The sequence below is a fragment of the Pelophylax lessonae genome (genome assembly GCF_965119305.1).
Source record: "Pelophylax lessonae genome assembly, chromosome: 12".
Lineage (NCBI taxonomy): Eukaryota > Metazoa > Chordata > Amphibia > Anura > Ranidae > Pelophylax > Pelophylax lessonae.
The window spans coordinates 46,466,997-46,490,484 of NC_138779.1; the positions used below are offsets into that span (position 1 = coordinate 46,466,997).

General features: G+C 43.8%; 1 protein-coding gene across 2 annotated transcripts in view; it reads right to left on the reverse strand.

Annotated features, from left to right (window-relative positions):
• Positions 1–9,192: 9,192 nt before the first annotated feature.
• Positions 9,193–23,488, reverse strand: part of ZBTB44 (zinc finger and BTB domain containing 44) — a 119,884-nt gene continuing 105,588 nt past the window's right edge. The window contains exon 6 of one of the 2 annotated variants that reach the window (XM_082273863.1): positions 9,193–9,683. In XM_082273863.1, the coding sequence (XP_082129989.1) occupies positions 9,392–9,683 (292 nt within the window). In that variant the 3' untranslated portion in view covers positions 9,193–9,391. The remainder of the gene's footprint in view (positions 9,684–23,488) is intronic. The other variant, XM_082273864.1, reaches the window with a different exon arrangement.

The following is a 23,488-nucleotide window of genomic DNA, read 5'->3' on the forward strand; positions in this document are numbered from 1 at the left end:
TCCAATACATGCTCTGACTGATTGAACTATGAGAGTGCTCATTGCAGTCTATTGATAGGTACAAGCCATCAGTCGCAATGAATGATGGTACTTGTACTCTTAATCAAAGATGGCTGCTGTGTGAGCGGAACGGCACTCCTTTCAAAAAGCGGCAGCGAGTGCGGGGAGAAAAATCCCCTGCTTGCTGGCACAGGGGGGCAGGTCTGGAGCATGTTACACATTAAACCTGAATTCTGGGTGTAATATGTAACATGCTCTGAAAGGTGAACTTGCCCTTTAATGCTGAAAAGCTCAAGAGGCACTTAGGCTCCATTCACACCTGGGCGTTTTTGAGTGTTTTTCAGCTCCAAAAACGCTAAAAAAAAAAAAACATTCCAAAACGCCCAACAAGTAAAACCCCATTCATTTAAATGGCCCCTGTTCACATCTGAGCGTTTTGCAAAACGCCTGTAGCTGAAAAAAGTACATGAGCTTCTTTTTGGGCTGATTACCAGCGTTTTTGATAGATGTCAATGCCTGCCTCCAAAAATGCCTGAAAAAAACGCCTAAAAATCGCGGTAAAAAATGCAGTAAAACGCTACGCTCAAGTGTGAATGTAGCCTTACTGATCTAGGAGAGTACACCCGAACAGGAAATATGGGAACCCTAATCCTTTAGTCCTTAGGCTTTAATGGTAACCGGTCTATGCACCCCTAGAGATGGTGGAAAGAGAAGCATGTAATTCCCTTTGAGGTCCCTCAGGGATGGAGAAAAAGCATCAGATTAAGGGCTAGTTGCCACTGCAATCACATGCATTTCTAAATGTGTTTGTAATGTGTTTAAGTGCACCCCCACCCCTTTTTTTTACCCCACTTGAAAAATCTTTATTTTTAAATAAATATGCTAGCATTTCCTATGAGGTCACTTTCAGCTTCTTCCTAAAGGCTTTTCCATTGTGTGATGTGTGCATTAGTGTACAGAATCAGAGTGGTAAGTATATCTGCCCTTACAGACATAATCATGGTGCTGGCCACTCCAACGTTCTGGTGCATTTACACACATTCCAGTGCATGCTGCTCTACTTTTTTTTTCATTATTAAGCACTGGAATTAAACACAGTGCTGGTAACTAGGGTGAACTTTAACAGCTAGCAACCAGGAAGCAAGATAGCATAGAAGTCCTACTTTGTTCCTTCTGGGCTAATTTGTTGACACTAGAATTACAGGAATGTCCTCCATTTCAACCCTGTGGAGCAGACGAAGAGGGACGGTGTAAATCAGGTTGAACTAATCTCATTGAGCACCCAAAGCCTTAACTGCCAGGAGGATCTTTTCATCTGGAGACAAACTGACTCCATTTCACATTGAACCTGGACACCAGGAGATCCACATCTGGGGTTTCTCTCCCACAACAGACATGAACAGGGGTTTGCAGCTGCCTGACACAGTGCACAAGGTGATCTGCGCAGCACCAGAAGCAGAGACTAGCTAAAAAAAAAAAAAAAAGAAGGGTCACATTATAGGTTGGCCCCATGACTTCTTTGCAGCAAGGTAAGAAGAACCAGAAAACTGCATGCAGCAGCACTCACTTGGCTTCACAGGGATCTTGCTAGTAGAAAGAAAAATATCTTGATAAAAAGGTGAAATAGTAAAGCTTTTCCCCCAGAGAAGAAAAGATATCCATTCTCCCAGGATAGTGGCTAAAAAAACAGGGCATGCTGGGAGTAGATCTTTCCTGACTGATATATATATATATTTTTTTAATTGCCAGTAACCCATTCTTCTGTATACAGCAATATAACCTACTCATCTGAATATCCTGTGTCCCTTATTGAATGGTTATGAAAATATAATCATCAATATAATCACCACCCTTTAGTTTGGTTAAGAAATACAAAAAAAAATAAAAATCTTTGAATGTATTTTTAACTATTGCTACCATAACTATAAAAAAAAATCCGCCTTTATTTTAGCGTCCGTGAAACCGATCTCAACCAGACAGAACCAATTAGGCTCTATTGCACAGTGCTATGCAGCCATCATAACACATTTCAGGCACTGGGGGCTGGAGGGGAGGTGTTTAGGCAGCTTACAGCAAGGGACTGTTATTTATAGTCTAATAAGACATCTGGAGGTGGGGAGGTGATGCAGGAAGCTGCAGGTTCTGAAGGTTGGCGTCACCTTCCTAGTTATATACTACAAAATGTATGAATCAAATATTTTGGCAGATAGAACAAGTTACATGTGCGGTTTAGTGAACTACTTTTTTTTTTTTTTTTTAACAATTTGCAAATTCACTCTGCAAAGTAACAGAATCATTATCTTAAATAGTGCAGCAAGGTCAGACCAGACATCACAACTGGGTAAACACTGATATGGGCGTGTGTTCTGTGTGATGTCAGGATCATGACCGGAGATTAAATAAAAGGAGTAATAGAAATCAATCAGAGCACATCTAAATTGCAGGTAAAACATGCAGTTCCCTACTGTATTAGTGAGACTCTAGTTTTCCCTTTATTAAAATATAAAAATGCTCTGCAAGTGTGAAAAGGGAGGATAATTCTGATACTGCAGTACCAATCACATTTAATATATAAAAGGGATTTGGTGGACAGATGACATCTCTATTGGCGCTTTTCCACTGCATGGAACCGAACGGTTCGGCTCGCTTTTGTGCTTTTCCACTGCTGGTACCGCATGGTATGGTGTAGGAACGGTTCGGTACGGTACAGCGGCGCTTTTCCACTGCATGGAACCCAACGGTACGGCTCTCAAAAGTACCACCTCGATTGTGGTTCCAAGAGGTACCATATCCCACAATCCTTTGCATACAGTCACTACTAGCCACTCATTGGTCAGAGAATCCCACCCACCCCGTTGTTATCCCACCCACTTAACTTTAGTACTACTTTAGTGGAAAAGCAAACCAAACCGTACCGTACCGAACCGTTCTAACACCGTACCATGCGGTACCAGCAGTGGAAAAGCAAACCGGGCCAAACAGGGCCAAGCAGGGCCAAGTAGAGCCGAGCCGGTACTTGCAGTGGAAAAGTGCCATATGATACAATCCAATAGTACAGTCCACCAAGAACCCACAGAAAAGTCATCATGATGTTGCAAGGCATAACTAAATCAGTGGTAGAGAATAATCTGCAGAATTCAGGAACAAGCCATTCCCAGACACTAACCAGCAGGCAATTTTAAGAAGCTGGAGAACATGTGCTTCTACTAAAAACATTAGGTTTAAAAAAGGTTTTACATCAACCTCCTATACAGGTAGGTGGCCCTATCTGGGGTCTGAGCTTTGTCCACACCTGCCCTCCTCCAATATAAAAGAATAAGAGAATTAAGACAAAAGTCTCAAATAATGATTTTTCATGATAAAAATCAGCAAGTACTAAGCATTTTAAACATTTTTCTGTCATGATAATAACCATTGGGGGGGTCCTCATTGAGTAACAGTAGCCTGAGTACACTGATAACAATTCTTCATCTACTGGCAAGATTCACAAAATACATAAAAATTTGCAACCCCCCTCCCCTCCAATGAAAGATTCTCAAGGCGCACTGTGGGATTGCACAGCAGGATTGGGCAGTAGATATGGTTTGTGCTGTTTTCTGTTACTTTCCTGTATGAGTGACAGGTAACATTGTGCTGCTATGGCTGGCTTTTTCTCATGACTAGAAGATGTGTGCTCATTTCATTTTTTTCTAAACAATAAAGAGGAGGACTTTTTGTAAAGATCAGTGAAATATCTTCTGTTTTTTTTCTGAGAATTAAAACCGAACACTCTTTCTGTATAAATACTAAAAGCTAGGGTGGACAAACACATAAAACAAATCAGAGAAAGACACAGCAATTCAAATCACTAAACACTGAATTTTCATCTCAATCTGTAGCCAGCTGTGATTCCTTAAAACAGACTAAAAATTTATTTATTTTTTCTTACTTGCAATTATGAAAACAGCATTCATACTGTAAACAGTAACTGTCTCACTGCTTTTTCCAAAAGTCGGCACAAAGCACGGGGACAAATGACAGGCATTCCCTGCTATGTTCTTAGCCTTACTGCACTAAGTGTTATATCTTTGGTGAAATATATGCCTAAGGTGCTGTGTGTAGACTGCAAAAAGTGGGCCTGGTCATGTGATTACAGTAACCGCAGAACAACTTGGACCTAATTTTTGTGCCCTACTATGTTTAGTAGGGCACAAAAACCTCATTAGAGCTTTCTATCCCGCCTCTGTGTGCATGTGAGGGAATAATTGACTCAGTCTGTGTTTTTTAGTTAACTGCCACATAATGCACTAGAACAGTGATGGCGAAACTTGGCACCCCAGATGTTTTGGAAATATATTTCCCATGATTCCCAACTACACTGCGGAGTGCATGAGCATCATGGGAAATGTAGTTCCAAAACATCTGGGGTTCCAAAGTTCGCCATCACTGCACTAGGAGAAGACAAGGACACTCATAGAGAAGAGCCCAACAGGAACAAACTTCTAGGTGTACAGATAGGAGTGCCTTGTAAAAAACGATTATCTTGCTTGAAATCTTTCAGTATTAGGAACTACAGATACAGTTAATCCATTTTTGAAGAAAGAACTCTCTTTGGGTCCTTTCACACGGTGCGCCGTCCGGCGAGGTCCGTTCTGCGCAGCGGGGGATCGATCCGCCGATCAGGCGGATGACAGCTCCGTCTCCGCTCTGTGTGCGCAGACGGAGCTGTCAGATCCCCCCGCTGTCCTCTATGGGGAGATCGGATGAGAACGGACCGCCTGTCCATTCTCACCTGATCCAATCCGCCAGAAGGATGGAAAATTGGGTTTCCATCCATCCGGATTTCACGGACAGGATCGGATCGGAGAGCAGCAGGTGTCAGCAGACATGTCTGCGCTGACATCCGCTGCCCCATTGGAATGCATGGAGCATCCGATCAGGTCCGCCTGAAAAACTGACAGGCAGATCGGATTGGATCGCCCGTGTGAAAGGACCCTTTTTCTGGGGCTTGAGACCGAGTTCACACTGGGGCGACTTGTCAGGCGACCTGGTCGCCTGCCATAGATTAGCACAGGAACCGTTCTAATAGGAGCGACACAAGTCGCTCCGACTTAGAAAAAGGGTCCTGTACTACTTTGGGGCGTCCTGGAGTGACCTGCATTGACTTCAATGATACGAAGTCCGTGCATGCCGCTCTGAGGTCGCGGTGCGAGCTGTGCACCGCGACTTTACAGGTCGCCCCGGCAAGTCGGGTCGCGCCTATGTGAACCGGCTCTGAACAACAATTGTTTAATAAAAAAAAGAAAAAACAGAACCTGTATTTGAGGCTGGATGAAATCTTGTGTGCCCCAGCAGCACGTAAACATCCGGCTGGAATAGAAGCAGTTAATAATGTGTGTTCTGTCATTGGCATAATAGCCAAGATCTGAATCTGTGAAGTGGATATTATTTTAGTTGTATATTGGATTGGTGTAATTGCGGTAAGTAAGCCTTGGGTAAAGTAATGACGAGGCCTACACACGGAAACAAAATAAGTACCATTTACGTGTGCAAAAATTCCCAGTTTTGTGTCCTTATAGCTGTAGCCCATTTTATCAAAGGACTCAGGGGACACAGGCAGCACTGTATTGATAGGGCTTCCCTACATTATTATGGCTTGCTACAGCACTAATTAAAGAGAACAATTCACACAGGAGTTGTGCGTAGTCCTGAGGATCGAGTGCTCACCAGGGGAAAAAAAATATGCAGAAGGTGTGCCACCTGTGTGTGTGCTATTTTGATTTCTGAAAAAGGCACTGTAGTTTCTGGCCAAGAAACACTGATAAAACAGTTTCTGCACGTAAAGTGGTGGATGCACCACACAAGTAAATCCTCAAATTATGCTACCAATGCTTATAGCTGATCTGGTGCTTTGGGGCAATCATACCTGAATCCCTGAGGCCGGGTTCACATATGTGTGAATTGGATGCTGATTTCCCTGCATCCAATTCGCATTACAGACAGGTGTGACCGGCTCTCAATGAAGTTGGTTCATACATGTCTGGGAAGGCTGCGGTCCGCATTCAAAAAAGGATCCTGTGCTTGTTTGGTTCAGATGCAAATTCAGGCAAAAATTCAGACCTGAATCACACCTGAATCACACCTGAACCAGTGGACAGGAACGCACCGGACCCCATGCTGGGAACTGTGACCGCACATATGTGAACCTGGCCCTACACTTAATCTCACAACATCCAAAACTGTAGCACATCAAATAGGTTATGTGCCAAAAAAAATCTATGCTAGTAAACAGAAAGTCAGTCAAAATGTTTGCTGAACATTTCTGCTTGGATATACAGGAGCATTATACTGGCAGTAGACAATTCTCTGAAGAAGAATTGATAAAATATTCATTAAACACAAACATCATTGCATTCTAGGGGCAAAATAATCACTGAAAACCTAAAATAGAAGATCAACTTGATTATCTGAACCAGCAGCCCTAAAGATTTCCAACACGTTCCTATTTTTCAATTCTGACCATTTTCATAAAGATCACTCGTTCAGTGTTCCAATATTTGTCAAATGTTCTGCAAATCTTTCCGAATACTATGCCATCTATGAGCAGCTCTAGAAGCAGACTGGCTGGAGTGCAGTTTTGTACCAAAACCCCAGCACGGATGTTACTATAGAAATAACTGTACACAGCAAGGAGGATACAGAGATGAACAATTTTAGACATGGCGACAGTTGGTTCTGGCATATGAAGGTCTTATAGAATCATAGATGTCTAGTGTTTGCCACTTGCTGACATTGAGGTGTGATAATATTCTAGTCATGTAGTGTAACATTGTGATCATATAAATGAACCTGCTGGGTGGCAGAAAAGGATGACCGCACGAAAGTAACATTTCCTGCCAACCCACAGCTGAAGAGTTGAACTGCCGCACCCATCCAAGTAATCTTGGCCAAATCAAAGCAAACCCCACAAGATGCTCATTAGAATTCAATCCAGGTGTTGCTGAATCCCCAGGGTGCACTTGACTGCCAAATCCTTTCACTTCCTTCACCACCCTCAGAAGTGTTACTTTTATTAGCTGCTGAGCCCACAAACACTTCTCTTTCCCGCTAAACAGCCATAAATCAGGAAAACAGAACATAAGAGACATAAAATTAACCATAGTTCTAATCCATTCTATATAAAAGGTGACCTGCTCTCCTGCCATATTGCAGAACTCAGTGAAGAAGGCATAGACAGACTGCAAGGAAGTTTCTTGCCATATCTGATCTAAACAACCAATTATGGCTAGAAACCAAGAGTAGATGTATCTAGCTAGTGGCAAATTTGCTCTTGCCAACCTCTACATACTGGGGTCACAGGATGAAGGTAATTTCAATCATCAACAGAATCTGAAGTGTTAAATACCATTTATAATTATTTAGGCACATCGGCTATCTGACTCCTGGCATTTATCCAGCCCTGATAATTAGCCTTTAACAAAAACAAATTATTTTTCTGAAATCAGACTTCCATCACCTCTTAGTTGGTGACACAGAATGGAAGCTTATTTAATAAAGAATGCAAGAATGAGAGAGCCAAGGATGAAGCGAGACCGCTGAACCCCCGAAACATGTTAGATTAGTGACCTTCTGGTACAAAAAAAGGGACTCACTATATGCTTGGCATTCTCATCCCTCTCACATTATTTAGAATACTACAAAGACCACTGAGAATACCCCAGCTGACAGAGAACACTTGTAAAATCTGGATCCAAAGTCCTAGCTCTCCTGTTTTTGGTTCAGCTCTCTAATATGTCCATTGTTGAGCATGGATGTCATGCACAGTGCAGTAAGAATGAGTGGGGAATTCAGGTGAGTAGGCTGCAGACCTATGCTTTTTAATCAAGCCTGATTCTGTTGAATTTCCGGAATGACATATTTTCTAATCAAAACTTATGGCAGACAGACCAGGCAGTGAAGAAAAGTTTGCTTCCACAGCACTTCAGACTTTTGGTTGACAAATACAATTAAGTAGGGAAAATCCAGAGTTGACAAACCTTACTCCCCTGCTGATCTCTTCATTAGGCTCTAAAGCTGGCCATATAGCTTTGAAACTGAGTTTGCAATCCCTATTCAATTTCTTTTAGGCCCACCTTAACAATCAAATCAATTTCAAGTCAGGTAGGCTTTCATATTGTATGTTCAATCTAAGGACGCGTGTTCCTTCCTTCCTCCATCATCCTCTTCCCATGCTGACACAGCTCCTTCTCTCATTAACTCAAGTCTTTTCTTCACCGTCATAAAAAGGCCTGAAGCCACCACCAGACACAACAGTGCTTGTAAAATCTGGCACTACGCCCCTTCCAATCTCTCTGGATCAGAAAATCCCCAAACCTGGCCTACAGGTAAGGCTTACAAAAATAAACTAAAAGGAGAATAATAAACTCCTATAAAGTAGGAGAATTAGTTTTATATATTATAAAAAAAGGTTAGTAAATAAAAAGAAAAAAAAAAACACAGGTAATATCAATATATAGGCAACAGCAGCTGAACTATCAGTAAAATATTAACCATAAAATATTAAAATTTAGCTTAGTGCGGCTTTCACCCGAGGACAAACATGTTGTGCTTGCTGACAGAAGAGGTTACACTAGATTAGCTACAGAATGATAGACTAGGCTGTTCATACATCTCTCGGGCTGACAGTATGTCATATTATACTCATTCTGTTCAGAGATGATCTGTACACTTCTGTTTGCTGGTGAATACATTTGGTCAAATCATTTCTGAAAATTAAAAAAATAAAATACCACACAGAAAAGCATATATGAGTTGAGATAAAATCTCAGTACCAGAGCAGTCCCAGTGAGACAATACAGGTCACTTCTCAAATTAAAAATAAAAAAAAAAATTAAAAATAAAAACAACACTCCAATCATGTAATACGATTACACTGAAAGTTTCAAGCTTCCTATGATGAGCAGAAAATTGTCGAGTTCTGAGCAGCATGATGAGGAAAAAGAGCATTCCCACCGCAGTACACACGGGTCAAAGCCAATGCGGACCTCTCGAGCAACTGTCCCCGCACGCAAACTATCACACCACACCAGGGAGCAGTCAGACGCGAGTCACATCCTCTTCATATACACAGCCATCCTCCTGCAGAAAAGGTTATATAGAACAAAATGATATAGAAACGACCTCCAAATGTGCGATGGTTGTATCCAGCACAGCACACAAAATAAAAAGGAAGCCAAAGTTCCTGACAGATTGGGATCGGAGATAGACAAGTGATGTCCTCAGGAGCTTGATTTACGTTCCTTAGAAAACAGAAGGTAAACTAGAATTGACCAATCACGGGTGTTTCCCAAACAAGGGGAAAAGAATAAAGATGAAGCAGATTCTCACGGGGTGTGGGACACGTATATCCAGACTATTCCACAGCAATGGAAGATACCTCTGCTTTGGGGGTGTCATCTCTGCTGCTCTCATCCATAGGGCTGGCCTTGACAGACTCGGTCATCTCCTCCTCTTCCCCCTCTTTCTCGGCCAGGCTGCCCAGGGAGCCCAAGGGGAAAGTACTCTCGCAGTTCTGTGTGGAGGAAACCTGGGAGATGACCGGCATTTGGACAGAAGAGTTGTTTTCAAAGCCGTGTTCTGCCAGTTCGTACTGCCCAAGCGCCTCTTCCTGCTCCTGGCTCAAGTAATCTGGGACTAGGAAATCGCTAATGGAAAGAGAGAGGAGAATCACATTACCAATAAACGATGGTAAGCACAGATTAGAACATCAAATTAACAAGCACATGACAAAGTTTAGGCTGGTTGAATACCCCTAAGCGCAATTTTTGTAGAGGTGTTTTATAATCAGTTATACTATGTACTAACAGCAACATTACAGACAGGTAGTCAGCCATGTGTCACCAAAGAAATTTCATGCAAACACACAATCAAACTGTAATGGAAAAATGGGATGTTTACCTTAAAATCCATTTCTCTGATGTTCATTGATGGACACAGCTCCTGATCTTCACAACCATTGGGTTATACTGCCCCCTACAGGAGTAGGACACTAGACGAAAAAGAATTTGGCTATGCCTATGGGCAGTCCCAGGGGGTATACTCCCTCTCTCTGCTATAGTCACTCAGTTTTGTTACAAGCAGTGTCAGAAGAATTACAACTCCACAGAGGGATGGGTGCTTTGTCTGTCAATGAACATCAGAGAAATGGATTTTACGGAAAGTCAAAAATCCCATTTTTGCTTTTGTTCACTGACGGACACAGCTCCTGATCTTCATAACCATTGGGACATCCCAAAGCAGTGTTAAACATGAGGGGAGGGAACGGCAACAGGAGCTCAACCTAAACAACTGGAGCCCACCTGAAAACAAACAATACACCCTCAAAGAGGATCATATCATCTAAACAGCAGCCTGCCAAACCTTGTGGCCAAAACAAGGATCCGCAAATGCCAACACATCCACTTTATAGAACTTTGTGAAAGTGTGCACCGACGACCAAGTGGCCGTCTTGCAAACCTGTGTCACTGACTACGGAAAGCCCAGGAGGCACTGAGCGCCTTATTACAGTGTGCCTTGAGGGGAAAGGAGGAACCTGACCCCTGATGGAATAGGCCTGAATCACCGTCTGTCTGATCCATCTGGAAATGGTGGCAGAGGAAGCGGACAACCCTTTCCGAGGCCCATCTGTGAGCACAAATAGTGAGTCTGACTTCCTAAAATACTCCATAGCTGCCAGGTACACCCTAATTGCCTGGACCACATCCAAGGCATGCAAGGCAATTTCCTTTGGATATTTCGGCCTAGGACACAGGGAAGGCAACATAATGCCTTCATTCAAATGAAAATCAGAGACAACTTTTGGAAGGAACAAAGGACATGGGCGAAGAACCACCTTATCTCTGTGAATCACCAAGTAAAGGTGAATGACAACATAACGCCGCCAGTTCAGATACCCTGCATGCAGAGGTGATAGCCACTAAAAAGACCCCCTTCTGAGACAGCATAAACAAGGGAATGTCCTGAAGATTCTCAAAAGGGAGGCTTCTGGAGGACCAAAAGCACCAAATTGAGGTCCCAAGGCAGCAACGGAGACCGCACTGGAGGAACCAAATGTTGGACACCCTGAAGAAAGATACGCACCAGGGAGTATGGGGCCAAGGGTCGTTGAAAGAAGACCACCAAAGCTGACACCTGGCCCTTGATACTCAAGGCCAATTTCTGTTCAATCCCTCATTGAAGGAAAGTAAAGATCCGAGCCACCGAGAAGGAGCGAGGATGAACCTCAAGAGACTCATACCATGCAATGTATGTCTTCCACTTACGATGGTAGATCTTCCTAGAAGTAGATTTCCTAGCTTTTAACAGCGCTGGAATCATCGACTGAGATAAACCTCTATCCATCAGCACCTGGCGTTTAACAGCCAAGCCGTCAAAGCCAGCGAATGTAAACCAGCATGGAAGATTGGTCCTTGAGACAGAAGATCCTCCCTGAGAGGAAGCTTCCAAGGAACGTCGGCGACTAGCCACACTAGATCAGCGTAGCAAGCGTGGTGAGGCCAGTCCAGGGCCCCTAAGATGACCGGAATCCCTTCTGCCTCAATACTGCGTAGAAGTCTTGGCAGAAGCTTGAGAGGAGGGAAGGCTTAAATCAGACGATACTGACCCCACGGGGCCACCAGCGCATCTGTGGCGTCTGCCAGAAGATCCCGTGACTGAGCCACAAACCTCTGCATCTTTCTCTTGAGCCGCAACGCCAACAGATCCACCTCAGGTATGCCCCACCGGAGACCCAACTGATGAAACGCCTCCAGATGAAGGGACCACTCCCCTTGGTCCAACGCCTGCCGACTAAGGTAATTCGCCTGCCAGTTTTCAACACAAGGAATGTATACAGCGAAGAGGGCTGGAACGAATTGTTCTGCCCACCTTAGAATGTTGGCTACCTCCCAAGCCACCAGGACACTTTTTGTGACCCCTTGGTGATTGACATAAGCCATGGTCGTGGCATTGTCCAATTGAATGCTCACTGGACATCCCTGAAGACAATCCGTCCAATGGTCCAGGCACAGTGTGATCACTCAGTTCCAAGACATTGATCGGTAGTATGGACTCTTCCATTGTCCAGATGCCCTGAGCAGACTTTTTGCCGAGGATGCCTCCCCACCCAGACAGGCTGGCATCCGTGGTGACCACTGTCCAATACAAAGGAAGGAAGGATTTGCCCAGCTGAAGCGCCAGAGAACGAAGCCACCATATCAGGGACTCTTTCGGTCCCAGGCTCAGCCAGGTCTATTTGTCCAGAGACTGCGGAGTCTTGTCCCATGTGGCCAGAATCTCCCTTTGCAGGGACCTCGTATGGAACTGTGCAAACGGAACCGCCTCGAAGGTAGACACCATCGGGCCCAGCATCCACATGCAAGTCCAGGGGATGACCATCTGCTGGACAGCAGGAGACGAATTGCAGCCTGCAATTTCTGGAGTTTGTCCAGAGGAAGGAGCACTCTGGCTAAGGTCGAGTCCAGAGTCAGAACCAGACAGTCCAGCTTTGTGGACGGAACAAGAGCAGACTTCTAAAAATTCAGAATCTAGCCAAACACCCTCAGATTTTGTATGGTTATTTCCAGGTTTTCCACCAAAACAGTAGGGGACTCTGCTCGCAGAAGGAGGTCGTCTAAATAGCCCAGTACCGTAATCCCTAGTTCCCCAACAATGCTAGCACCAGGGGTAAAACTTTTGGGAAGATCTGAGAAGCAGAGGCGAGACCAAAGGGTAACGCCGCAAACGGATAATGCTCCTCTCCCACGGCAAAGCAGAGGAAGTGCAGGTGACCGACACATATTGGAAAGTGAAGGTAAGCATCCTTGATGTCGATAGAGGCAAGAAAATCCCCTTGATGCAGGGATGCCACTACCGTGCGAATGGACTCCATCCTGAACTTCTGCACCCGCACAAAGCAGTTCAGCACCTTGAGGTCCAGGATTGGACGCACCTTGCCTTCCTTCCTGGGAACTGTAAACAGGTTTGAGTAAAAACCCTGAAAACCTTCTGAAATCGGAACCGGGACAATCACCCCTTGAAGCAACAGGTCTTGTACTGCCTCAAACAGACCATGTAAATGGTCCGGGGACAGGAGCAAGTTGGAAGGAAAGAACCTTGCTGGACCGAATTACTTTTTGGACCCACTTGTCTTGTACCGGAAGTCCACGGGTCTGGAAACCAACAAAGATGTGCCCCCACCCCTGATACGGGTGAGGGCGCACCTTCATGCTGAAGGAAACTTGTCCACGGGTCTGGAGAAGCCCCCTCTCAGCATGCCAGACCAGATTAGTTTGGATCTTCTATAAGAGGCCCTGAAAAGCTCTGAGCCTCGTCAGTCGACCCTAAGGGACGAAAAAAAAAAAAAAAAAAAAAAACTTATGAGCCGAAAAGGAAGGTTCCTTACCCTTAGTAGCCTGCAGAAGAAAAGTACTCTATCCCCCAGTGAGACCTCTAATGTCATCCAGGGTAGCCCCAAACAGGCGATCCCCTTGAAAAGGGAGGTCAAGGCCTTTTTAAAAGTCTGGTCCGCAAACCAGCATTTAAGCCAAAAGACACGCCGAAGGGCCACTGCCGAAACAGAGAGCCGAGCCACTAGGGGAGCTGCATCCAAAGAGGCATTACAGATAAACTGCAGCCCCTAGACCAGCTGGTCTGCCAGCTAGGAAAAGGCAGGGGGGAGCTGTTCTCCCTCCAGGTCACGGGGTAAAAGCTTAGCCCACTTGGTCAGAGTTTGCAATGGTGAATACCAGCCTCCATGCCGAACCTGCCAGAGTGTACATATTGCGGGCCACAGCCTCCACATTCCTGTCAGCCAGATCCTTAAAGGCGGGGGGCTCTTCAACCAGAATCATGGTTGCCTTATTCAATCTGGAAACCGGAGGGTCCACCACCGGTGGAACAGTCCACTTCTTAATAAAGAGCTCCTCATAGGGGTAATGCCTAGTAAATCGCTTAGGACCCCAAGGGAAGCTTGGTTGTCCCCACTCTTTAGCGACAATTCTGTCAAAATAGGTGGGGGAAGGAAACACCTTTGGCGCTCTGGATAACTTATGAGTGCCAAAAGGAATCTGCGCTTCCTCGCAGCTGCAGCCGCTATTTTCAATGGCAAACCACCGCAAAATGCCTACCGGTCTACACAAACATGGCCACCGTGCACAGAAACACACAGGCTACAGCAAAATGGCGGCACCAGAGGCTCCCAGGAGGGATCCCTAGGCCTCAAGGCTAGGCTCAGGCAGAACGGTGGGCCCTGGCAGGACAGCCCACCAGGTACAATTCCTCCCCCCTTCCCACCTGATTGTCCGGTCGCCAGCAGTGCTCTCCCCCAGCCCCCTGCCCCCATCCCAGAAGGTGGACAAGACCACGCACACTGCCCCAGCATAAGTAGAAGGGGGGGTAGGATGGGGGACAGATGAAAGGGGGGCGCCTGATGAGGAGGGGAACCCGGGGGTCCGACTGTCCCAACCCTCCAGTGGGAGAGGGGGGACACTTACTCACCATACCAGGAGGGCACCGCTCCAGACAGAATCCCTCACCATCGAAATGGGGGGGTTGTTGGCCAGAAGGAATGCTGCGACTCAGGCCAAGACCCAGTCCTATGCAACCTCGCTAGGCGTTCAACTTGCAGGCCAGCCCCCGTCCAGTGGGGCTATGCCACGGCCGATCTAGTGTAGCACTGGGGTCTGTGCGTACTTGGTGGTCAGACTCGGGTGACCACTGGATCTAGATTATCCAGCCCATCGCCCAGGCCGGCAGTTGATTGTAGATCTCACAGGGAAAAAAACAGGAGAAAAACATTTCTATTTAAAAAGGAAAAAATTTGCCAGGACCAGAGATCCCAGCAAGGAACTAGGTCCTTACTCCTGACTAGGCAGAAAACAGTGTTTTTGCATGCTATAGCAGGGAGAGGGAGTTTCCCCCCTGGGACAGCCCATAGGCATAGCCAGATTCTTTTTCTACCTATTGTCCTACACCTGTAAGGGGCAGTATAAAGCAATGGTTATGAAGATCAGGAGCTGTGTCCGTCAAAGAAGAAAAGAGAAAACAACCACACAGTGTGCTACACACCCTCTGGAGTCTTGGCTTCCTCTCCCAGCCTTTCCACAAGGTCCATTCTTGCATGAGGTTAGGAATATCTTCCTCCCTCAAACAATAGTCATATTGGCCTGGTCACTCTATTATGAAGCACTGCATTTTGGGTAAGCAGGGAGACAGCACAAGTGCCCCCATACCTGAAATACTCTCCCCACCCCCTGTCTCTCGTCCATGGCTCTCATGAAACATCACTGGATTGAGATGGGGCTCAGATAAGATTTAGGGGGGGGGGGGGGCTGATGCACACAGAAGGCATTTTATCTTCATGCAGAGAATGCATAAAGATAAAAAAAAAAAAACCTTCTGCCTTTAGAACCACTTTACATGTATAAAATGTCTGAGGGTTGCATCTTCTATTTCATTTTGACTATTGATTTAGGACTACAAACTTCTTCCTATGCAACACATGTGGTAGGTCTTTGTGATATATTTTATAATGCCTGCACAGACTCTTTATATATTATATTAAACTCAAGGAACAATGACTGAATTTACCTTTTTAGTTATATCTCTGCTCTCCTGAGCTTTCCATAGCACTGTGTACACAGTGTGTAAGGAGTGAAGGACCTGGACCATACTGAGCAATACAGTATATAGTACACTTAGGTTAAAGCTGAAATACAGGTATGGAATTTTTTTATGGTTACATTGGTCCAGGCTAGACCAATGTATTTAGCATAGGTCATATCCATGGGATCCCTGTGAAAGCAGAGAATCACAGTAGTAATACAGGGATAGCCTTCCAAGTCCCAAGCCAAGCAGCATGAGTGCCATTCACAGAACACCTTGCATTTTTCTCACTGAATGCAAGGCATAATCTGACTGGATGAGGTGGAAAGGTGGGACAGTGAGGGAATTTTAACCCAACTGCTGCTCTTCCACGCCTTAAAGCAGTATTAAATCCAAAAGCAAATCTTTATTATATTGCAGCTTATCAATTCTTGAATGTAATAGCTGCATTCATTTTCTCTGCAATGCTGCTGTCTGCGGTGCTTCATGTGCTCCTTCAACTAATACAGGTGGTGTGTTACTGGTCAGATCACCAGGTGAAACCAGAGGGAAAAAAAAGCCAAAGAAAAGAAAACCGAGCTAGCCACCACATCATTGCATCTGCAATATATTCCATTTTTGGTTTTGGCTTTAATACCACTTTAATTACATATTTTTCCAGAGAAATGTGAGATTTGATTGCATCTTTACTAAAAGGATTGAAAAAAAGAATTACTATTCATATGGGTACTTACACTTGCTTACTTACAACAGCTTTAAAAAATTTTTTCGAGGAGCTTAGTCACTATAAGCATGGCCCTAACCAGCAATTGTTTGTTTTATATATTATGTGATTCTGATATGAATCCATTGTTGATAAATCTTTGTCACCAGCTTTTCTATTGGCTACCAGGAAAGCTATGCTACGCGTTCCTAGATTTCCACCCTGGTAGCTTCTGGGGTCACCGTTCCCATTTTTTTTACTCGCTGAGAGTGCAGAGACAGGGCTTGCAGCTTTTTATTGAAAACTTCAACATATGATATGATAAATAATAATTCTTTGATATTCTCCTGATGAAATGGAACTGTCCATGAAACAAAGGGTTCTCCAGTCTAATACATTTTATACACCTCTGTAAATGTGTATTCATTTCACAAGCACAGCAATGTCCTTGTTACTATAGATGTTGTTACAAGCCCTTTATTAGGCTTTGAGTATTTTTTTTTTTTTTTATAAACAGCAATTTTTAGGTCTTTGTTACCTAAAGAAATTTTGCACTGAAAAAAAATCAAATGTGTTTTTTTTTTTTTAACATTTTTCTAATGATGTAGATTAATTTTATACCTTGAAAATCCAATTTATTCTCAATATTTTTTTGTGTAAAGCTTTCCGTGAATGGCATCTGTGCCAGGCAGGCCAACCCGTGTGTTCACTAAGCAGCAGGGTGGCTACTTAGTAGGGAATAGAGAGGGCAAAAGCAATCACTATAGTAGCGATGACTACTACAGTGATTCCCTGCCTCCACAGGGATCCCAAAAGTATGGTATATGTATATTCAGATTGGTCCGAGCTGAACCAATGTAACTATGCATAAAATCCATTCCTGAAATTCAGCTTTAAAGTAGAATTCCATCCTAAACCTATATATAGTCTTTAAATGTCCCCTTCCTCCTCCTAACACCTATGCTGACTAACCCGTGTAAAAAGAATGCATGCACTTAACCATTTTAAGCCTGCCCCAGTCTGGTCACGTGATCCAGCTCCCCTGTGTCAGCCAGCTGTGGCTGCGGGGCAGAGGAGGGAGTGCAGACAAAGGACGGGTCATGGGAGCATATGGGTGAAGTCATTGTTTCAGGCTTTACAAGCCGTTGTTGAGCACTCTCTCCTCTCCCCTGCAGCCACTGCTGGCCAACACAGGGGACCATGTGTCTCAAATGGAGCAGGCTGAAAATAGGTAAGTACATACAGTACATCATAGTAAGCAGAGGTATTGAGATAGGGGGAGGGGACATTTTTAGGGATAGTTAGAGTTGAGCTGGAATTCCACTTTAACTATTGCTTTTGCTAAAGGTTTTAATTCACATACAAATCAATAGGAAAGTGACGTGAACATAGCTTACTTACACAAATCATTTTAAGTTTGAAAGCATGTAACAGCATGCTGGGTTTGCATTGCTCCTAAGTCCAACCCCAGAGTACACCGAGCGATGGCAGAGTGAAAACAGGCTTTAATGAAAGCCAACTCCAGCCCAATCTTTGTTTTTGGCTACTGTCTGTTTCAGGGTTTTTTTTTTTGCCCTCTGTGACGCTAGTGAGGATATTTCTCTGCACTTCCTGTCAGGAGAGGAAGTGATTGGAATACTCTCCCAAAAGGGACACATTTTGAGTAGGACAGACTTTTTAACAGGTTATTGCTGTATGAGCCTGACAATCACATTCCTTATTTCCTGCGTGTCAAAAGGGCAGAGAGTAAAGCCTGGTACACACGATGAGAATATTGGACGAATGATAATCTGTTTTTTTTTTTTTTTTGCATGCTAGTCTCATATCGAAAATAAAGAGGTTACTAAACTTACAAAAATTCTCCTACAACAGAATACAACTTCGGACGTGATTTAATGTGTTGGGTGGGTCAGACAAACACTGCACTGGTTAAACATAAATCGTACGATCTTGTATTGTACAAGCAAAATTTTCTTGTTTGTCCCTTCGGTTAATTTTGGCTAAACTGTATTGATTGGCTCTCAAAAGCTGTGTACTAACACTCAGGTTATCATACGATTGATTCAAAAGCAGTATTTTTAGGTCTGATTTCTGATCACATGTAGTAGGCTTAAGGGAGAGTCTCTGGGTTGCAGACAGAAAAAAAAAAAATTCCCATTCTACCTACTACTACAAATTGTTAGGAGTTGAGCTTTAAAAAGGGGTTTCCCAGTTTCTATTAAATTCTATGGAAATGCCCCTGAAGCCTATAGTACATACCACTAGATTTTTTTTTTCGTTCTGACAGGGGGCCCCCCCACACAAATCAGACGTTGTGTTCACCTATGATAAAAGTTTTATAGCCAGCACATTCACTTTTCGTCATCCGAAAATTCGGAATTGGTCGTCGAAAGCACAATACTAATGATCCGAAAACTGTCAGATCGTTCGTCAGACGAAGTTTTAGCTCCAATTTTCTTATCGTGTGTTAAAATTGAAGCGTTCAAAATCTGGTGCAGCTAAGCATAAAAACCAATCAGTTTGGAGGTTTCATTGACAAAACTTAATTGAACAAGCTTTAGTTAGAAGATGATTGGTTACTATGTAGCGCTGCACCAGATTCTGAGTGCTCCAGTTTTAGTAAATCTCCACCACAGTTTTGCAAGTACAGAAGTGTGCACAGTTTTTAACTTGCAATTTCAGATTGACTACAATAAAAAAATGCCTACTCCATTGAAGACATTGTTTCCATACACTGCAGGGATGATGGTCAAAAAGCCTGAAACCGTTGTATGTAGGAATAAATTACTCTAGAATATTAGGTTATATTTGCACTATACACCTGTGGTTTTGGATGAGCATCTAGTTCATGGGGGCATAAAGAAATGATTTGCATGGCTCTGAAATGGGGGAATAATCCTCTTATTTTTGGGATACGTGATGGAATGAGATGTGAACATCTTCTGTCCTACGGGCTCATGCACATGAACATATACTATTTACACTATTTACAGATCTTGCTGGCAGAAAAAAAATCTTCATAAACCGATCTCTATAAACTCTATGCAAGTAACGCCTGTGCTAACGTTTACATGCATACACCATGAATGAACTCCTTTGGGGTCCATTTACAATGGAAATATCAATATGTTACACCACAGTTTATAGAAGTCATTCATGCGGTGGCAATGCATACACATGGTTTGCGATTACATGGTGTATTCGATCGCATGCAGAGCTGCACAGGGGGGATCATATAGGACAAGATGCTTAATAAAAGGGGGAAGCCACACCCCTGAAACAAGTTGCATAGTTTCCACAGGAATAGGCCACACTCTTCCTGGCAGTGTCCGGTGATCAGCTGAGCCTCCTGAGCCTTACACCTTCCCGCTTTGCAACTCTGCATTGGAGGCTCTTGGCTCCCCCCCCCCCTCCTTCCAGCTTACCGGTATACAGACAATGGTGCAAGGCAATGGTGAGATGAGGTTGTTCCCGCCAAGCCTTTTTGATGTCCCCTGTGGTTTTTTTTCCAAGGCAAGCTGATTTATTACACAAGCGAGTGCATTTGATTTCTTTTTATTCCCATTCCATGAAAAGTTTTATTGCGCTTTGATATGCTCTTCCCTTGTTTGTTTTTCATCTGGAAGTAACCCAACAACAAACTTTGCCTATTTGACCCTTCGGTCTGTTAACTATACTATTTTGTTACATCTGTTCAGTAAGAAAAAAAAACGAAACCCTGTACTCTGCATTATTTTCCACAGTCTTTGAAAACTACAGAACCCAACTTCTCTATGTTATGGAGAGGAGGGAAAGATGTTCTGCCGTACTGCCCTAGGGTAACAATGATGCTACTCTACAGATACAATGCAACGTGTGAGCATTGTCAACCTAGGACAGGAAGAATATTAATGGCAGAATCACCAGGTAAATAAAGGAATAAAATACTGAAAAAAAGAAAGCTAATGCAGCCATCACATCTAAGGACTAGTAAGCTGCAGTATATTAAAATTACTGGGCTTAGATACATTTTTAAAAAAAGACACTTCTGTTATACGCAGTGACTCAGATCTTCATTTATTATTATATGAAACGCTCCCAGGTTTGTCTGATGCCTGCATCTCCCACTGCACACTGCGGTTCCTTCAGTCCCCCATTACATTAGTATTGCTGAGCAGTGATACAAGACTGACATAGCAGCTGGCAGGTGAAAACACAGACAAATGACAAACCCACGAGGGTTTCTGAAGATCCTTTGGCTGTTGTAGCTCCGCAAGAGACCGAAGACTGGAGTCACTGCTGACTGAGCTTAAATTAGAACGCTTGCATTTTTTTTTTTTTAAAGATCTGGTAACAGATTTATTTTAATACTTTGTTCAATACTACAATAAATTGCAGGTTTCATCAGGAGAAACAAAACAAGAAATGTTTATTTTCTTCTACATAGAGCAATCTTCAGCATGCACGACCACTCAATGCCATTTGCACTGGCCCCTGCTGCTACTGACTGTAATTGACAGTTCAGACGGCTGTCAAATACAAATGCTGGCACATCCACCTCCCAGAAATCACTGAAAGCCTTTTCAGTGACTGTGTGTGCATTGTGGCTGAACTGAGGTTTGAAGTGCTTACATTGGGGGCTGATCAGTTGTCTGGGTGTATGCATGCGTCTGATCAGAGAACCGAAGCGTATGCATAGGGGGATTGATCTGAAGTCTAAAGTGTATGCACTGGGGCTGATCAGTTCTCTGGAGTGGATGCATGGGTCTGATCTGAGGACGGAAGCCTATGCATTAGGATGGATCTGAGGTATGCAATGCATGCATGCATGCATTTGGACTGATTTGAGGTGGGGAATTTATGCACCTAGACTGATCTGAAGACTAAAGTTCATGCATTGCAACATTTAAAATGATTTTTCACATTAAGGCAGAGAATGCATTATGATGAAAATCTTTGGACTTTACAACCACTTTAAGGAATATAAAGCTATAGTGTCATTAGCAGTACAACAATCACTGCATACATTGTCTTGTGCTAGAATTATTGCTCTCGCTCGAATGAACGTGGCAAAACCTCACGTGTGGTTTGAACACTGTTTACATGTTTACATTTGCGGTTGCGACTTCCGTATGCATTCACTTCTGCGTGCGAGAACGGAGTAATGGAGCACCTTAATTTTTTTTTTTTTCTTCTTATTTATTCTATTTTTTTTTTTACACTTTCCCTTTAAAAAAAAAAAAAATAAATAAAATTATGATCACTTTTATTGCTGTCAGAAGGAATGTAAACATCCCTTGTGACAGTAATAGGCGGTGACAGGTACTCTTTATGGAGGGATCTGGGGTCTTTAAGACCTCAAATTCCTCCTTTGCAGTTAAAAGCATTCAAAATGCCAAGTTTGGCTGTTTTGAATGCTGTATTTTTTTTTTTAAATTTGGCACCTTTAAAGTGTTTTCTGTAAACCGGAAGTGATGTCATGACATCGCTTCCGGGTTACTAGATCAGAGACCCGATCAAAGCCAATTCTGGCTACGTTCGGGTCTCCTGGTGGGATGGGAGAGCCAGGACGAGCTGCGGAAGGCGACGGGAGAGAGATGTCCCCTCCTGCTGCTTGGGATAACAGCCAAGCGGCTTCTTAGCCGCATCGGTTGTTATCCCAAAAAAGAGAACCGCTGGCTCTAAAAAACGATACCGGGGTGATGCGTGCAGCTGCAGGAATCACCCCGGTTCAACCACTTCAAGCCGAGGCTGCATATTTGCCTATGGTCAGCATGAAGGGGTTAAAGTGATTGTAAATGATCACCTTGTAAAACAATCCATTCGGTTTAAAACTGAAATGAAAGGCAAAAACATATGTATAAAGATATAAAAAGTGCATTATAAAAACTTTTTTTCCCCTTTTTTTTTTAGAAGCGATTACATTTATAATCTCTGTTCTCAGCTGCATAAGAGCTTGGGGGAGCAAAAGCAACAGCACACTGAACTCCCCAGTGAATAGCTGGGCATGTCAGGACAAGTCTGATCATTGGAGGAGAGCAGGCTGGGTTCCCAGCATAGCTAGAGAACTAACCACAATGTGCTTTCCAGCTTAGTGTGGTCAGTTTGTAATAAGAAAGCAGAGGGACAGGCAGAAATGCCAGGGATTTCCCACAAAGGAATCAATACAAAGAAACCAAGATACTATACCCGTACAAGAACATGGTACAGCAGGCACATATCAGGAATTTGAAATGCTGGGCTAGCGAACACTTAAAAGTCTATCCAAACCTAAAAACACATATTGCATCATTCCAATCTGTAGATGTTGTGGCTGCATTCGTTTTCTGTTTTCAGTTGTTTGATGATCTGGCCAGTAGTACAATGCACAGTAGTAAGGCAGTAGTTCCTGCCTCTATAGAGGAGCAATGGAGACACCCTTGGACAGCAGCACTGTCTGGAGAAGTTAGTGCTCAATGGATTATCACACTGCTCAAAAAAATTAAAGGAACTCTTTTTAATCAGAGTATAGCATCAAGTCAGTTAAACTCCTGGGATATTTATCTAGCCTGTTAAGTAGCAAAGGGGTTGTTAAAATGTTTCAGCTGCCCTGGTGTTAATTAAATAACAAGTGCATTAGATGTGCAGCAATAAGACAACCTTCAAAAACAGGAATGGTTTTACAGGTGGAGGCCACTGCCATTTTTTTCCCCACTCCTCCTTTTCCAACTGTTTTTCACTAGTTTTGCATTTGGCCATGCGGTCACTACTGGTAGCATGAGGCGATACCTGGACCCTATAGAGGTTACACAGGCAGTCCAACTCTTCCAAGATGGCACATCAATACGTGCCATTGCCAGAAGGTTTACGAGGCTTCCCAGTACAGTCTCAGGAACATGGAGAAGATTTCAGGAGACAGGCAGTTACTCTAGGAGAGCTGGACAGGGCCACAGAAGGTCCTCAACCCATCAGCAGGACTAGTATCTGTTCCTTTATACAAGGAGGAACAAGATGAGCACTGCCAGAGCCCTACAAAATAATCTTCAGTAGGCCACTAGCGTGAAAATCTCTGACCACACAATCTGAAACTGACTTCATAAGGGTGGCTGAGGGCCAACGTCCTCTAGTGGGCCCTGTGCTCACTTGCTTGGCACCATGGAGCTCAATTAGCATTTTCCATTGAACACCAGAATTTGCAGGTCCGCC